The 17,032-nt window shown below is 42.0% G+C and overlaps 1 protein-coding gene across 1 annotated transcript in view; it reads left to right on the top strand.

The window, feature by feature from the left end:
- The window catches only part of ASB5 (ankyrin repeat and SOCS box containing 5), a 40,153-nt gene continuing 31,083 nt past the window's right edge, over nt 7,963-17,032 (top strand). Inside the window, exon 1 of the mRNA XM_005698684.3 lies at nt 7,963-8,280. Coding sequence (XP_005698741.1) covers nt 8,085-8,280 — 196 coding nt within the window. The 5' untranslated portion in view covers nt 7,963-8,084. The remainder of the gene's footprint in view (nt 8,281-17,032) is intronic.

Genomic DNA, 17,032 nt, shown 5'->3' on the forward strand with positions numbered 1-17,032 from the left:
CAGGTAAGAATCCTGGCTGGAGAAGGTGCAGGAACACCACCTCTACCCTGTTCCTGAGTGAGAACTCTTCTGAGCTGAATAAGAAATTGGTAGAATCATGTCTGGATCGGGATCGCAATTTAGCTTGAGTTTTTTGTTGTTTTTTTTTTTAACTTTGAACTGGTAACTCACATGAGCAAGTGATTTTAACTGTAGATTCCAACTCCTTTACACACTAACATGCTAAGGGACTTAGGCCCTTTTTAAAATTTGTGAAATTCAATAGTGAAAAATACACAAAACAAATACATAAAGTGGTAACCCAAGTTCAAGACACAGGATGTTGTCCCCTGCCACATACACATTCTTTGTCACACCTCCTGCAGCTCAAAAATAACCGCTAACCTGGTAAACACGGCCTTGCTGTTCTTCATTTCATTTCACCACCTAAGTTGCTGCTGCTGCTAAGTCGCTTCAGTTGTGTCCGACTCTGTGCGATCCCAAGGATGGCAGCCCACCAGGTTCCCCCGTCCCAGGGGTTCTCCAGGCAAGAACACTGGAGTGGGTTGCCATTTCCTTCTCCAGTGCATGAAAGTGAAAAGTAAAAGTGAAGTCACTCAGTCGTGTCCGACTCTTCCCGACCCCCTGGACTGCAGCCCATCAGGCTTCTCTGCCCATAGGATTTTCCAGGCAAGAGTACTGGAGTGGGTTGCCATTGCCTTCTCCGTACCACCTAAGTATGTGTCCCTAAAAACAGTGGTTCAGACCTGCCTTTGTATGATGTTTGTGTTAAGTGGCATCAGTTAGGTCTGACTCCTTGTGACCTCATGGACTGTAGCCCTCCAGGGTCCTCTGTCCATGGGGTTCTCCAGGCAAGAACACTGGAATAGGTTGCCATGCCTTCCTCTGAGGGGATTTAATAGCACATACATATAATTATTTATTATATATTAAACTATTAGGATTATCTTGCATATTGTGAGATTATTCTGGTGTGTGCATGCTCAGTCGTTCAGTCATGTCTGACTCCATGGACTGCAGCCCGCCAGGCCCCTCTGTCCAAGGCAACAATACTGGAGTGGGTTGCCATGCCCTCCTCCAGGGGCTCTTCCTGACCCGGGGATGGACCCCCGTCTCCTATGTCTCCTGCACTGATGGGGGATTCTTCATCACTAGCACCACCTGGGAAGCCTTTGTGTGAACTTCATATAAAGGAAAGCGTCCGTACTTTGGGGGAGGTAGGGAGTCGTTTCTCAGCACCGTGTCTGTGAGAGCCGGGGGTGTGCACAGCTGCTGTTTGTTTTCCTCACGAACAGAAAGCCGGGGCCTGGTTCACTGCCTGTTTGGCCAAGCTGAAACCAGATGGTGTCCTTGCGCCGCGGCAGCTGTTCAGCCTCAGTGCCCGCGATGCAGATCTGGACGCGGTCTCCCCGCCTGGTCGGTGGAATCCCCTTCCATTCTCACAGTTCCAGCCCCTCGGTGAGCCTCGTTAGCTTTTTATTGATTCTAGGGCTGTCGCCAATGGCCTAGCTGTTCGGTCTCCACTTGGAAAACTGCAAGCTCACAAACGGAAGACCCTCCTCTTGGAGGCCACACACGATGATAGCAAACCGCGGTACCACCTGAACCATCTGGGTCCCTTGTTGGATGCCCAGGGAAAGGGCTCATCCCGGTGAGACCAAAGCAAGCTGCTGTCTGCGCCAGCCGATTGGCATCATTGCTGCCTGCATCCATCATGGCACGGGACATAGTAGCACATCCGCCACCACAGACTGGCAAAGGGAAGGAGCCCAGCTTCGGGGCAGAGGCCAGCACTGCATTGGACGTTACCCCCGTGTTCTGTCTCCTGAGAGGCGGGCTGCATGGCCTTGGGCATGCCCCCACCCCCGCTCCTGGTGGAGGGACTACATCGGCTTCCGTCTCCATAAGCTTAGTAAAAAAAACGCGACACGCCTTAGATTTCTGGAAACTTCACTGTGCCCAATACTAATGGGCTTCTTTCTGTCATTTCGTATGTGCTGGTTCTGATTCATATTGATACATCTTTTTGTGTGTTTCCTTATTTTTGAATGCATGCTACATATATCTTTAAAAAAATGTATAGAAGTAATTTAAGGCCTGTGATGTTATCTTCCTCCAGAGAGCATGCTTTTCATTGTTTCTTTCTGACAGATGCCTATGGGTGCTAGCAATCTTGAATCACCTTAAGCCAATCTCCAGGATAGAAATTTTCTAGACCGTGTAGATTGTAGTCTTTGAAAGTAGCTGGTGTACCTCTGGTTCACTCCTCTTTTGCCTCTTCTGGACATCAGCTGTAAGCGTGAGCCCTGTACCATGGGCCTCAATCTTGGCAGACTAGCTACATCACAGTTTATGTGTCCTTCCCCCAGGGACTCTTAGGAGGACTGCTTAATCTCTCTGCCATCTCTTCTGGTCCCTGGGGCAAGCGTGGCCTGAAATCCCTCTCTGGATTTTCCTCTTGTCCTACATTCTTGGGCCAGTGACTTCTCACTTTCTTCATACTTCGTGGATATTACTAGGAATGTGGTTTCAATATTTCACCCAGAAATTTTTGTTGTCTCCACTGGGAGAATTAACTAGCCTGCCATTACCAAAAGCCAACACTTATTTTGTCAATTTTTATTTTATTGCAGTGTCATTCACTTACAGTAAAATGCACAGATTTAAGTGTACACTTGATAAGATTATTTTAAAATATATACTCCATGTTGTTGTTGTTGTTGTTCAGTCACTAAGTCGTGTCTGACTCTTTGGGACCCCATGAATTGTAACACGCCAGGCTTCCCAGTCCTTCACTATGTCCTGGAGTTTGCTCAAACTCATGTCCATTGAGTCAGTGATGCTGTCCAACCAGCTCATCCTCTGTCGCCCTCTTCTCCTTTTGCCCTCACATGTTACCATCACCCAAATAAAGACAGATAACATTCCTATCTTCCTGGAAAGATACCTCATTGCCCTCTCCAGTCAATCCTCAACCCTATCCCTGGAAATCAGCCTTTTAATTCATATCACCATATATTTATATTGTTATATGATATTTATAATGTTGAACTTCATATAAAAGAAATCATACAATATGTACTCTTTTGCTCAGCAGAAGTTTTTGAGAATCTTCTATGTTTTGCACATATCAGTAGCTTAATCCTTTTATTGTTCAACTGTATTGTGTTTTATAAATATCCCAGTTTGTTTATCCACTTCCTATTGATGGGCACTTGGATTATTTCCAGTTTTGATTCCTATGAATATATCTATTTTGAACACTTTTTTAGGACTCATTCATATCTTTTGCATTTTATTTCACATGGAAAATGATAGGGCATTTATATTGAAATTTAGGGCATCTGTATGTTATTGGATATTCTTACACCTCATTACACACCAAGCTACACCTTCCAACCTCATCTTCATCAGTTTGTTTCAGTTGCCATATTTTTGTTTTTTTTTAATTAATTTATTCAACAGATTTTTATAAAGCACCACTTAGTATGTGCTAGACACTGTTCCAAATACTTTTAAACAGTAATGTATATTATAGTCCTGACAACCGGTTGAAGTAGTTATTAATATTCACATAAAAATAATATATTAATGAATAAAAAGTCAACTAGAGCCTTAAGATTTCTACCAGAGAAGAGGATCATATTTCTTTAAAAAAGAAAACAAGGAAATCATGATTTCAATAGGGTCACTCTATTTCCGCTACATAAAAAATATTTATGCTAAGATTTAACAACTGGATAGCACTAGAAACAGGCAATTTTTATTACATCCTCTTGACATGTTTAGTATAACAATTTGAATCAATGCTGTAGTTAAGTCAAAACGATTTAGCCTCATTATCTCTGGAAATTTATAGACTAATCTGGCCATATTTGAAACTTATTATGATAGCTGACATTTGAATGACATGAAATTAAGTCTTGAAAATACATCTCACACACACAGTGTCAACTCATGCATGTAGTACTCAGGATGCTAAAGGAAGCTGAAAGAGAGACTTGAAAGAGGAAAGGTCAGGGTCCCAGGGAGTGGTCTTATCTCTGACACCTGTGTGGTGGAGGGAGCAGAGATCATACCCAGAAAGGTGCCTGAAAGAGGAAGCCCAGGGGCCTTTGTTTTCTTTGTTTTTTGTTTGAAAGATGCTCTGAGGATCACCCCAGGTCTCGGATGTCCTAAAGTCCTCCTCCATTAACCTACCGAATAGCGAGCTGAAGCTCACCAGTGATGCCCTCTGTCCTTTCCTTGGTCCTCATTCTCTTTGCTTTTCCTCAGTCATTTGACCCTGTTTTGAGCACTCGGCGTGGTTTTCAGTGTACTGCCTCTCGACTGCCCTATTCTCTGCCCCCCTATCTGCTTCCTCTCTGCTGTTTCAGTGGGAGCTGCTCACCAGCCTTGAACAATCCAGAAGTATTAGCCCAGCCACCAAACAATCCCCTTTTCCTTGGCTCCCAGGTATCAAGCACACAGAGATTCCATCTCATGGAGTCATCAGAGCCTGGCTGGCTCACCCCCTGATTTAGACGCTAATTTAGGTACCTGATTAAATGCAGTCTTTGTCTGACCTCTCTGCTGTGTGTGCGCTTCTGTGTGACTCTGTCTCACTCTCCATATGCACAAATCGTACTTGCTTGTTCCCACAGTAAGTGCTTAAAAATAGAAAATACGGGCAGTAACTTGAGCACCTATTTTAGAGTCATAACTGGGTTCAAATAGTGCTGTTGCTCAGATGGACGTTTTATAGGTCACCAAAGCTCCCAGAACTCCGCTTTCTTCATCTTTTCAAATGTAAATGACCATAATAGATACTCCTCTGGGATAGAATAAGATCGTAAATGAGGAGGTTTGCATAAAACATGTGGCTGATAGTAAACTCTCAATAAAGGATTTCTCCCTGTGTTTTAACTCTCCTCCCATTCTAGTAACAGAATTGTTGAGCTCAGTTTCAGTTTGATTGATCAAAACCGACATGATTAGATGGGTTAGGATATGCTAGCTAATCACCTGCCTCACTCCACCACATCCTCTGAACATGGTAAGTGATAAAAGTATTTATCTCAATAAATCACGTAAATTAGTAATCAATATGTTGTTCTTTTAAGAAAACATGAGTGCCAGGAAAATACACAATATTTTTCATGTGTCCTTTAGATACTAATAAAGTATCAATAACTTATGGTGTTGCTTGGAAGGAGCTATAATGTAAAAAATACAGCATCTAGTTTATATTTGATGAGTTCCCATACTATGAGCTTTTCTATTTAGCCTTAATTTCTATTTAGTGATTAATAGAAATAGAGACGGTAAAAGTTGCCGAAGGAGAGTTTATACTAACAAAAGAAAGGTGGGAAATCAAGGAATTCATTAAAATGAAGCATGACATCTTGACATAAGTCCTAGATATTGGAGAGTTAGTATTTTCCTACTAGTAAAAACTGTAGGGAGTTAAACTGAATGTTCCAATGATAGCAGCCTTATTGAAATAAAAGTGCTCCTCAGCCCCAAAGAATCCAGTCCCCTGATGAGCTGATGTGGAGATAATTATTTATAATAGTACTTACTGGTAGACAGGAAGGAGTGAAACCTGAGAAGACGCTGAGGCGTGACTCAGGTGGGTTTTATTTCTGATTCCACAGCACGGAAGTGGGTGCAGGTGACTCAGAGCGCTGTGATGGCCCAGCTGTCCCCGGGCATGCCTCCCCGTGCCAGGGGGAAGACTAGCGGGAGGGTCAGCCTCCACAGTCTCACAGTCAGTTACTCCACCGTCAAGAGTCTGCAGTTCATTTTCATCGCTTCCCAAAGCACATGTGGAACGCGCCACAGGGGCCCATGAACAGCCACTTAGTCTAGTTCTCTGCCTCTGAAAACAAGACCAGGGGGCTTTCCCATAAAGAGGGCTGTGGCGGCTCTCTAATACATTGACCTAATTTACTTTTCTGGGAACCACTCAGTCCCTGGGGAAAGGAGAAGCCTGCTTTGTTGGCACATTTATTTTACAGCTACACCTCCTTTGTCTTAGGGATGTTTTGTGTACGTCAGTGCAACCGGATAAGACACGCAGCATAAAAAAGCCTGCGACACTGCCCAGCACGACCCGTCATTGACACACTTCTTTATTCCAAAATGAGCCACTTCTGTTCTCTTATGTCTTTGTTATTATTTGTGATTTTGGAATGTCTCAGAAGAATCAGGAAGCAATACAACAACGAACAGGCTTCAAGCCAGGTCATATAAATGTATAAATAAACTCCCTGCATGATATGTCATTTTGTATCTCGGCATATTATTTTTTACTTAAATGCCGAAATACTGCCACTCTAAATTACTGTTCTTAATAATTTACTCTATTTTGCTTTTAAAAATATAGCTTGCTTAAGGATTCCCTTATAAATAGTGGCATTTTATTTCTAAACTAAATAAGATAGGGTTTAACTGATGTTGAAGCTGAAACTCCAATACTTTAGCCACCTGATGCGAAGAGCTGACTCATTTGAAAAGACCCTGATGCTGGGAAAGATAGGGGCAGGAGGAGAAGGGGACGGCAGAGGATGAGATGGCTGGATGGCATCACAGACTCAATGGACATGGGTTTGGGTAGACTCTGGGAGTTGGTGATGGACAGGGAGGCCTGGTGTGCTGCTGTTCATGGGGTCGCCAAGAGTCGGATACGACTGAGTAACTGAATTGAACTGAACTAACAAAGATTGTGCGGAGAAGGCAATGGCACCCCACTCCAGTACTCTTGCCTGGAAAATCCCATGGGTGGAGGAGCCTGGTAGGCTGCAGTTCATGGGGTCGCTAAGAGTCGGACACAACTGAGCGACTTCACTTTCACTTTTCACTTTCATGCATTGGAGAAGGAAATGCCAACCCACTCCAGTGTTCTTGCCCGGAGAATCCCAGAGATGGGGAGCCTGGTGGGCTGCCGTCTGTGAGGTCGCACAGAGTTGGACACAACTGAAGCGACTTGGCAGCAGCAGCAGCAGCAACAAAGATTGTCAGCCTAAAAAAATATATTTTTGCTTGGTTTGCGAGAGTAAAGATGAAGCACTTCCGTTTGAAACTTTCTGGATACAGTGCCTCCTCTAGGAAGCCTTTGAACTCTTTCCTGCCAGGACCAGACCCTTCCTCTTTATGCTGCCCTGTCCTCACTTGTATTTTATCTCATTTCTCTTTCCTCCTCTAGACTCTGAGTTCTTTGTGGCTGTGACATTCTCTGCCTCTCCAGCATCCAGCTAAATGCTCGACACGTAGCAGGTGCTTGAAGCGTGTTCAGTGGATGAATAAATAGCCTAAAGTTATGACCCCGTCGCTTTCCAGTCTATCCACTTAGACATTTTTTTTTTTCCTGACAATGACGGAAGCCATATAATTGGCTAATTTGATGAGCGGTCATTAACTATTCGATAATTTAGCTCACAGTCTACAAATAGGACCATTTCAAAGGTTTAAAGTGATGGACTTCATTTTACCTTGATATCATGTGTTTCGCTTACATTCACACCAGGAACCCCTTACCCAAAGCCTTCAAAGCTCTCAGGACAATTATTTGCTCCCCTAAAACTAAGCTGCCTGGCTAGCTCAGTTGATAAAGCAGGTGGGTTCGATCCCTGGGTCAGGAAGATCTCCCTGAGAAGGGAATGGCCACCCACTGGAATATTCTTGCCTGGAGAATCCCATGGACAGAGGAGCCTGGCGGGCTACAACCCATGGAGTTGCAAAAAGTCCGACATGACTGAGCGACTAAACAACAGACAACAAAAAGGAAACACTCTGTACATTAACGTCAATACCTGGATTTTGAAACTCAGAGCAGGGAGATGGGGGGTCATCTTATACCCAGCTCGGAAAGTCAGGCGTCTCAGAACCCGGCACGTGTTGCCGCCGCTCCCCCGGAATATTGTCAGACCAATAGGCGTGTGCGAGGCACTTTTATGGACAGTATAAATATTTTGAGCTGGAGGCATCGCCACCAGCTGATATTTTCTTTCCTCAGGACCAGCTGTTCAGGAGCATCCCGGACCGGAGCCAAGCACATTCAGGACTTGGATCTGACCCGGCCCGGCGGCCCAGCCTGCGCAGCGATGTCGGTGGTGGAGGAAAACCGGCCGTTCGCCCAGCAGCTCTCCAATGTCTACTTCACCATCCTCTCCCTTTTCTGCTTCAAGCTCTTTGTGAAAATCAGCCTGGCCATCCTCAGCCACTTCTACATAGTGAAAGGCAACCGCAAGGAAGCGGCTCGGATAGCGGCCGAGTTTTACGGAGTAACCCAAGGACGAGGTATGTGTCCGGCCTGCGCTCTGGTTTCACGCCGACTTTATCTTTCATCCACAACCCAAGAAAACACCCCAGGTTTCCTCCTCTAGGGACCGACTCAAAGTGACTGTTTTGCCAGCTTCTCATCATGGAAAATATTTAAGTCACTTCCTGGCCTCAGAAAAAAAAATAAAATAAAATAAAATTCCTTTTATGGGTTTAATCAAATCGAGGTATGGTTGCAAAATAACCTAATGGGAACATACTCTAAGGTAGATGTTTTCTTAATCATAAATATTTTTAAACTTTTAACGTTTCACTTGCCAAGCCATACTTTTACAGGGTTCAACTGCTGATTGCACTTCAGTTGTCCTTAATATACCCGAGTTTTCATGATTTTTTAAATCAAATCTTTAGGAATATGTAAAATGATTGTTACAGGAGAAGATTTGAAGGTTTTGTTTGTTTTTCACAGTTTTTATTTGACTGAGATTAGCTAATTCGTTATAAAGTAAAGCACACTGTGGAAAACACTAAGATTTACGGCATGGGTTTTCCTGATGGAATTTTTGTCACTTTGCTCAATTTGTAAGAAATTGATTGCAAAAGGACAGGAACATGAATGAACAAATGTTGTATGTATGCAGCCAAGTACATCCATCTATATTTCTTAGAAGAAATTGAAATTTGAAATTAAGTGAGAAACAATCATTTTAACCATAGACTTGAAAGGTTGTAAAGCAATTTACATTCTATTGGACTGCTATTTTGCACAACAAAAGCAATTCTTATGGTGGGCTTCAAGGTGACATTTCAGTTTCTTAAAGTCTTGATTATTTCTGGTTTGAAAATCATCAGGCAAGCATGCACTTTTAGAGCCCCAAATATCTCTAAAGTAACTTAAATTTTTGTAATCAAAATATACTACCACATAATTAGAGAATGTATTTTTTTTAAAGAATGCTTAGAATAGAAAGCTCGTATCTGCTTTTCTTTATTTTTCAATTTGTGGAATAACTTATTTTAAAAATCTAGGTGACTCTGTAGGTATATGTAAAATTGAACAAAGGTAGAAAATATTTTTTGGTGTATGTGGTAGATAAGGAGTACATTTTCCCCCCAAGGAAGATCGTTCTTATGCAAAATGAGAAAGTTATGTGTTCTTTCAAAGTGAGGAAAATCTAAATGCCAGGATGAAACCTGGACAAGGAAGGTGGGCTCTAGAGGAAACAGGCAACATTTAATCTTTCACCCACCAGCTCAGAAAAGGGATAACTGTTTAAATGTGGTATATACCATGTTGCTAAAGGGAATATTCTGTTTTAAAAAACTAGCAAACATAAGAGATTAGATTTTAAAGTAAACCTCGTGTTTTTATATATAAAACTAAATAGATGATGCAGGCATAAAGTGATAAAGTTTATGGTCACGGGAAGCCCGTAACTCATTACTTGATAATCAAATCCCATCTACGTGTTATGAGAACTGCTGTACACAAGAACTGAAATATTGGCTAGAAATCTTACATTTTTCGTGAATTGACAAGGGTTTAGAGGAAGCTTTGAAATCTCCTTTTGAGCTTATTTACAAATGAAAGAAACGCTTGTTCCCTCTTTAGCCTGATCTCAGTCTGCTCACCCTGGGAAACCCCCCGGGAAGCTGGGAAAGGGCTTCCATGTTCCCATCTGTTTTGATGAGTTTGTGTTAAGATATATTAGAACTCTAGGATTATATTCCAAAAAGGAGAGAAAGAAATTAACACTCACTAATAGAAACTACTTTTTCTGGGAATATAAATGGGGAACATCAAAATTTCAAATCTGTTATATGTTGTTTATAATTTTATACCTGTTTACAAGATTCTCACTTCCTATAGCTTGCATTCACATATATATTGACCAATACAATATATTATAATTTGTATTCAGTGTAAGAATAATCAGTCTCCAATTTTATTTTAATGTTAGGACAGTCAGGAACCTTACAAACTCTTGGTCTACCTCTAAGAATTAATTCTTCCTTGCCTAGGAAGAAATTATACTCTGTTTTAATATAGGTTTTTCTTTTATTTACTATGATTAAACTATCTTTATTGTGTTTATGTTTTTATCATTAACCAATCAGGCTTAATTATCTTTGCTTAATCTAGCAATTTCCTCCTTCCTAGGAAAGATTATCACCTCCATTCCACTCTGAGTTAGGTTTCTCGTTCCTACTTTCAAGACTTAGCCAGATTGTTCCCCAGCATTTCTGATGGGGAGCTGCCAGATTCCATGAAATAGGAGATGGTGTGTGTATTTTCATGTCTTCCATAATCACGGAAGACCCTGTTGACAACAGTCTGGATGTCCTCCCAGTGAGCAATAGTTCTTTGGTAGGAAATAAAAGAAACTCTGTCTTCCCAGATACGGTTGCAAATCAGCTCATTGTCTTAGACAAATAAGGGGTGATCTTTTTTAATGCACTCTCCAATCAGGCTGGAGACCTGGTAGGATCAGGTAAGAATACCAAAAAGCAACATGGTAACTAAAATTGCTTAAGACTGTTTCCTTCTGATCCCTTTGCTTTTCCAATAAGCCATAGAAATCTGACTTTTCACCCTTTGACCAACTGCGCCATCATACTGGAGGGACCTCTCAGGCTTTTCTATGTAACTATTTCTCCATAAGGTTCTTGCTGTTAAATGTTCTGATGACAGTCTCCACATATCCGAGGTCTAGTCTATTTTTAAAGCCAGTACTTTACTTTGAGGCTGATTCAGTGAAACTAACAGAAGTTGAAAGGTGTCTCCAGCTGTTACATCAGACAGTACAGAGAGCAAGTGAGATGCTGGGGAGAATGCCGATTTTATGAAATCCCTCTAAAGGTGTGGAAGAAGCATGTGCCACTGACACCTGGAGAAACAGCTAAGGGTCTACCTTTCAAGTTCTATCTTAGGCTCTTAGGAGAGTTCAGTATTTTAACCTACATGTAGACAAGGTCAATTCTAAATACCTGTTTATTGAGCACCCTGGTATCAAGGCATTGGAGAAATAGGATATAAAAAAGGCAAAATGTACTGTTCCCAACTGTAAGCAGGTTATTCTAATTAAGGAGATATCTGTGTCACTAAGTTGTGTCTGACTCTTTGAGACCCCATGGACTACAGCACGCCAGGCTCCCCTGTCCTTTGGTATTATGTATAATAATTACTTTCCCGATACACTAAATACCAAATGAGCCTAAAGCATGGAAAGGTCAATTTCAGATTTTTTCAGAGATATTTTCATGGAGGATGAAGATCTTGAGTTGACTTCCAGGAACCCAGAAGGGAGCAGAGACAGGAGTTAGGGTGCACATATGATGTTAAGAGACAGTAGATTTGCCTGGAGTTAAAGGTTCATGCAATAGAAAAAATGATAATAAATTGGGCACAGATATGAAAGAATTTGAATGGCAGCTAAGCAATTTCAACTTAACTTTGGCAGCAGTAGGAGTCGCTGGGAGTGTCTGGTATGAGGGAAGTTTGGAAAATATATAAACAGCTAATTTAAGGTCAGTTTACACAGTAGTGGTCTTTGGAGTTGGGTAAGGGGACAGGGTTGAGGTTGGTAGATCAGGTAGACCCCGCAATCAGGAGATGAGGCCCCAGATTTTCTGGTGGTGGAGGTGGTCTGACTGGAAAGAAAAGAATGATAACAAAAAATAAACAAAAAGAAGAAGAAATGAATGAACCTGATGGTACCTTTAAATACACCAGCGGAGAGAGTAGTGGTTACCTTAGGGTCTCCCAGAATTAGACAGTGACATACCTAAAAGAAAAGTCTGTCAATCAAAAGAACTAATTACCCACCCATGTAGGTCTGCAGTTCCCAGGTAATGCCACCCCTGACAGCTGGGTCCTCAGCTGCCTGGCAAGTCTGATGGGTCACCTTTTCTAGTGTGAAATGTCAGGGTGAGTCGGGAAATCATAGCTCTAGACTCTGAATTCCTGTCTTGTCTTTGATTTATTTACTGTTTATTCCCTTTGTTTCACTTTTTCGTCACCAAGTAACCTTCGGGTTGTGACTTGGCTCCCTCTCTGTCTCTGTCCACAGAGAGAGAATGTTCTGGCTTGCCCTGGGAGGGTTTCAGTCCATCTGACATTTATGGTTCTCGCGGTAAATTAATATGTTTGCATCTTGACATCACTCTTTGGTGCTCTGTGCTCTTTGAGTTGTAAGTCCACCTCCGAGATGTGACTTTGCTCCAGCTTTGCCGACAGATCAGGTTTCCAAGCCTGCAAGGCCATGGACCAAATTTTAGAGTGTGGAAAATTCATCGAGGTAATGACTCCATGAGGCTGCCTGAAAAACAATCTCGTGACACCCAGCCTCCTCAGCACTCCTTTCATAGCTGAGGCTTGATATAGAATATAGAATGTATGAGGAATAGTCTGGTAGAATATTTGTGCTTGAGATTTCAGAAATTTGGTTTCAGGGTTGCCATTAAGCATGCAGTTGTTTTTTGGTTTTCTTTTGTTTTGTTTTTCCAGTGAGTCTATTGTTGACACTTGGAAATAGGATACAGGATAAACGTGCACTCTGAGTCGAGTCGATGACAAAGGACTTATCATTTTGGAGAACACTGGAGCCTGGGTAGGAAAAGCAGCTAGAACTTTGTATGATGTAACTTTTTTCTCCATCAATAGAATCCATCCCAGGTTTAAAAACAACTTAAGGGATTTAACTTTACAGCTGATGCCAGCAAGGGCAACAGGCACGCCCATTACACCTGTTCCCCAGGAACAACTTGTTTCTGTGAGTTTTGGTGCTACTCTATTGATTGTGAGGTTAGCTATGTTGGGAACATTTCTCAGAATCTCAGCATTGAAAAATGTCAAGCCAACCTGTAGGCTCAGTTTGTTTATAGTGCTCATTGTATAAAGGTATATATAAAAATACCTTGAAGATGTGAGTCTGGGGATACATTTTCTATTCTTAATGGAAAATCACCAGATAAGAATAACTGGAATAAATAGAACAGTTCTTCTATGGCAAGAAACATGACATTATAATCAAAATTGCTACCAAAAAGGTTTTTAAGAGACTTTCGTTTTGCCCACATTTCTACTTTTTTTTTTTTTTTGGAAATGCCAGAGCACTTTTTTTGGAAGGGACGAATATAATACTGTGAATTTAAACAGGAATCTGAGAACAAAGTTTCCAGGGTGCAAAAGGCTTTGTCATATTTTAATGCATTAATATTGTTCCTCTTCCTCTGTATTTGGAGAAATGCTTAGATTTTTGGAATTAAAGAATGCAGCATAGCTCATTATTGCTTAGGAGGGGACTGGTTTCCTGGGAATATTCTTCCATACCTTTTACTTGTGTGTATTCTGTATCAAAGGCACAGTGCTAGGCATTAAGGATGAAATATACGGACAAATCACTGTCTCCTAAAGGTATGTATAGTCTAATGAGAGAGACAAACTGATGACCAAGTAATTTCCTGATTTGCACGGTTGAAGGGGTGCTCGGGGAGCACCGAGGAGAGAGTGTGGAGATAAGAAGGTTCTGCCTGGGGTTTATCAGGTAGACAAAAGCTGTGCTAACCACAGGCATCTTCTTTCCATCATCATGCATGCGTCCCCATTCATCATGCTCCAGAGCTTCCCAGTTCCCGATCGGCCCTCCCCATTCACCTTTTCATCTCTCAACCTATTATTACCTCTGACTCATATGTGTGTATGTTAGTTGCTCAGTCATGTCCAACTCTTTTCAACCCCATGGACTATAGCCCACCAGGCTCCTCTGTCCATGGAATTCTCCAGGCAAGAATACTGGAGTGGGTTGCCATTTCCTTCTCCAGGGGATTTTCTCAACCCAGGGATTGATTCCAGGTCTCCCACATCTCTTCAAGCAGATTCTTCACTGTCTGAGCCACCAGGGAAGCCCTCTAATTCATCTATCTCCTGCCTAAATCTTTACCTGTAAGAGTGCACAGTTTTATTGCCAAAAGAATTTTTTTAGACAAGAGCCAGTGTGCTTATTGCTTATCTGTTAAGCCTTTTGAAGAATAAAAAGTATGTTGCTGAACAATTTACAATTGAATTTTGTATATAGGTGGCATGGTTATAGTCAACTCTAAAATTTTTATATAATAACTGTAGTTAAAGAATGAAAACTAGGGCTAGACCTTCTGCTTTTCAATTTGCACTCTCTTTCAGAGGATGGTAAATTATGAAAATAAGCTACTTTTCTTATTAGTTGACATACCTGATACAATTTTGAATTTAATTCAGTTCAGTAAACACTTGAATACCTGCTCTGCTCCTGGCACCGTATTATGTGCTATGTGCTCATGGATGAATGCATATATGTGTATATATGTGGCTGTACATACATGTATTTAACACATAGAGTGTACGAGTTGCTTTTGAGTCATAGGAAACTTGGGTCAGTGGAGCCAAACTTTGTCCATGTAATACCAGCAAACAGCAAGCACATAGGAAATTCATAAAGTGCTACACTGAACAACGTCAAGTTCTGAAATGAATGTTCCCTAAGGAAGTCCGTTGAGAGTATCAGATCCTAAAGAAGGTGGAGCTGAAGGAAAAAACTTCAAAAGCAGAACATACCTGGTTATGTATAAGTGCTGATGGAACCAAGCTGCATGTAAAGAAAAAAAAAAAGAGAACTTTTAGATGTGGAACTGAGCAAGCCTGGTTCATGGGGCCAGAGGCTCAAGGATAAATATTTGCTAAGAGAAAGAGTCAGTGCCAAAGTGAAAAATACATGTATCCTCAGATTGCATGTCCTAAAGTCAAAAGTTCTATTACAAGTTTTCCAATGGATTCAGCCCCTGACTCATGAGGGAAACCAGCACCACCATGAGTACTTTTATAAAATCCCAGGTGTAATGAGTCAACATGTTATTACGTGTGGTCCGTGAACTACGTCTCAGAGGTTGAATACCTCCTGGGTGCCAAATCAGCTCTGCACATCCTCAGAATGGACCCACGGAGGCTCCTCGACTCCTGCTTCATCTCAGCACAGGAAGCTCATTTTCTAACCTGGGGAAGAGAGAAGAAAGTTGATCCCTGGTGACAGGCCACGCCATTGAAAGCAAGGGGGGTTATTTGGAATGCCTCTTCTTCCGAAACCACCATCAAATAGTTTCTTAAAGGAAGAAAGTGTCCACTCACAGCCTATGAAGAACTTTTGGCATTTCTTCTTCACCAGCTGCACAAAGAACAAATCCTTCATTCTTCCCACCCTTCTCATAGCAACGCTACAAAGCAGACCATTGGCTTTTCAGATTGGAAACACCCCAAGAATATCAGGTCATGAGAGGGGAGGCTTAAGGATTCTAAAAACTGTTCAACTGTTAGCACTTCCAGGTGGCTTGTAGTTAAACAAGCATACTCTGTGACATGCAGGTTAAGGAGGACATGTAATGGTTAGAATGGTCTCTTTTCTCAGTCCTGTAATTCTTCATGGACAACTGGGGGACAAGATTTTTAAAATCAGTCCTCTAAGAAGATTTAGGAGATTTTTAGAAGAGCCTCAATGACTGAGAGGCTAGGGCAATGTGAGGGAACAGGTTCCCATGGCCCCTTTTCCTTCGTGAACAGAACCGCTTGACTTTTTTGAATCTTCAGATGTTGGACTGCAAGAGGAATTTTTCTTTAATGTTTAAACTGTCCCGTTTTATTTAAAATATGATGTGAGTTAACACACATCGACTTCACTTTCACTTTTCACTTTCATGCACTGCAAAAGGAAATGGCAACCCACTCCAGTGTTCTTGCCTGGAGAATCCCAGGGACAGGGAAGCCTGGTGGGCTGCCGTCCATGAGGTCGCACAGAGTCGGACACAACTGAAGCGACTTAGCAGCAGCAGCAGCAACACACATCTTTACAGACCCTAACCACTCTATAAAATGAGTCATAACTGAGTATCCATCCAACATTCTTTCCTAGGGATTAGAACAACAGAAAACATTTGGGGCCCGTCAGGAATGGGCATAAGTATGTCCAATGGCATGAGGGCATCTCTCTCCATCAGAGGAGCTAAAATTTCCATGTCACCATCACCCCTACTGACCAAAACAGAAACATTCAGAAATACATGCACTCTTTCCAGAAGGCTTACAGTCTTAAGCTATGGGCAGAGCACAAACAAACTGACATTCAATACGGAAATGCCATCGATGCTCTTAAATAGCAACATCAGCACATCTCTGTCATCAAGTGTGCAGCTTGCTTTAAATGAAAACTGACAAGGATGCAGTTGAAATTGAGGCTGGTACGTTGAAAATCTGTTCTCTCCCATCGTAACGCTGCAGCGAGTCGATTAAAGCAGGTAGTCCGCCATCAAAATGCTAACAGATGATCTTCTAAAGAGTTCTCAGCACCCGGAGACAGGATAGCAGTTAAATAATGAGCGTATAAATCATGATGACTCTATGAGTGAATCCCTCAGGAACAACCAAACACATCCTTGATTAACCACTGAGAAGATTGATGAGCCCTTCTGTTTTCCAAATTCTGCCTCCTTCACTAGAGAAATGACGATCCCCATCATCCATCAAGCCAAAGTAGTAAGTAATCTAGGGAATGAAATGGTGCACCAAAGGAGTTTCTGCATTGAGAGGTTTGTGTGTTATCTCCCTCTTGAGCCATGGTCAGGATGCGGAATTTGGACAGGAAAATGTACCAGTTCTCTTACAGTGCAAGTACATAGAACCTCACGGGCTTCCCTGATGGCTCAGCGGTAAAGAATCCTCCTGCCAATGCAGGAGGCGTAGGTTCAG

Source organism: Capra hircus, chromosome 27, assembly GCF_001704415.2.
Source record: "Capra hircus breed San Clemente chromosome 27, ASM170441v1, whole genome shotgun sequence".
Lineage (NCBI taxonomy): Eukaryota > Metazoa > Chordata > Mammalia > Artiodactyla > Bovidae > Capra > Capra hircus.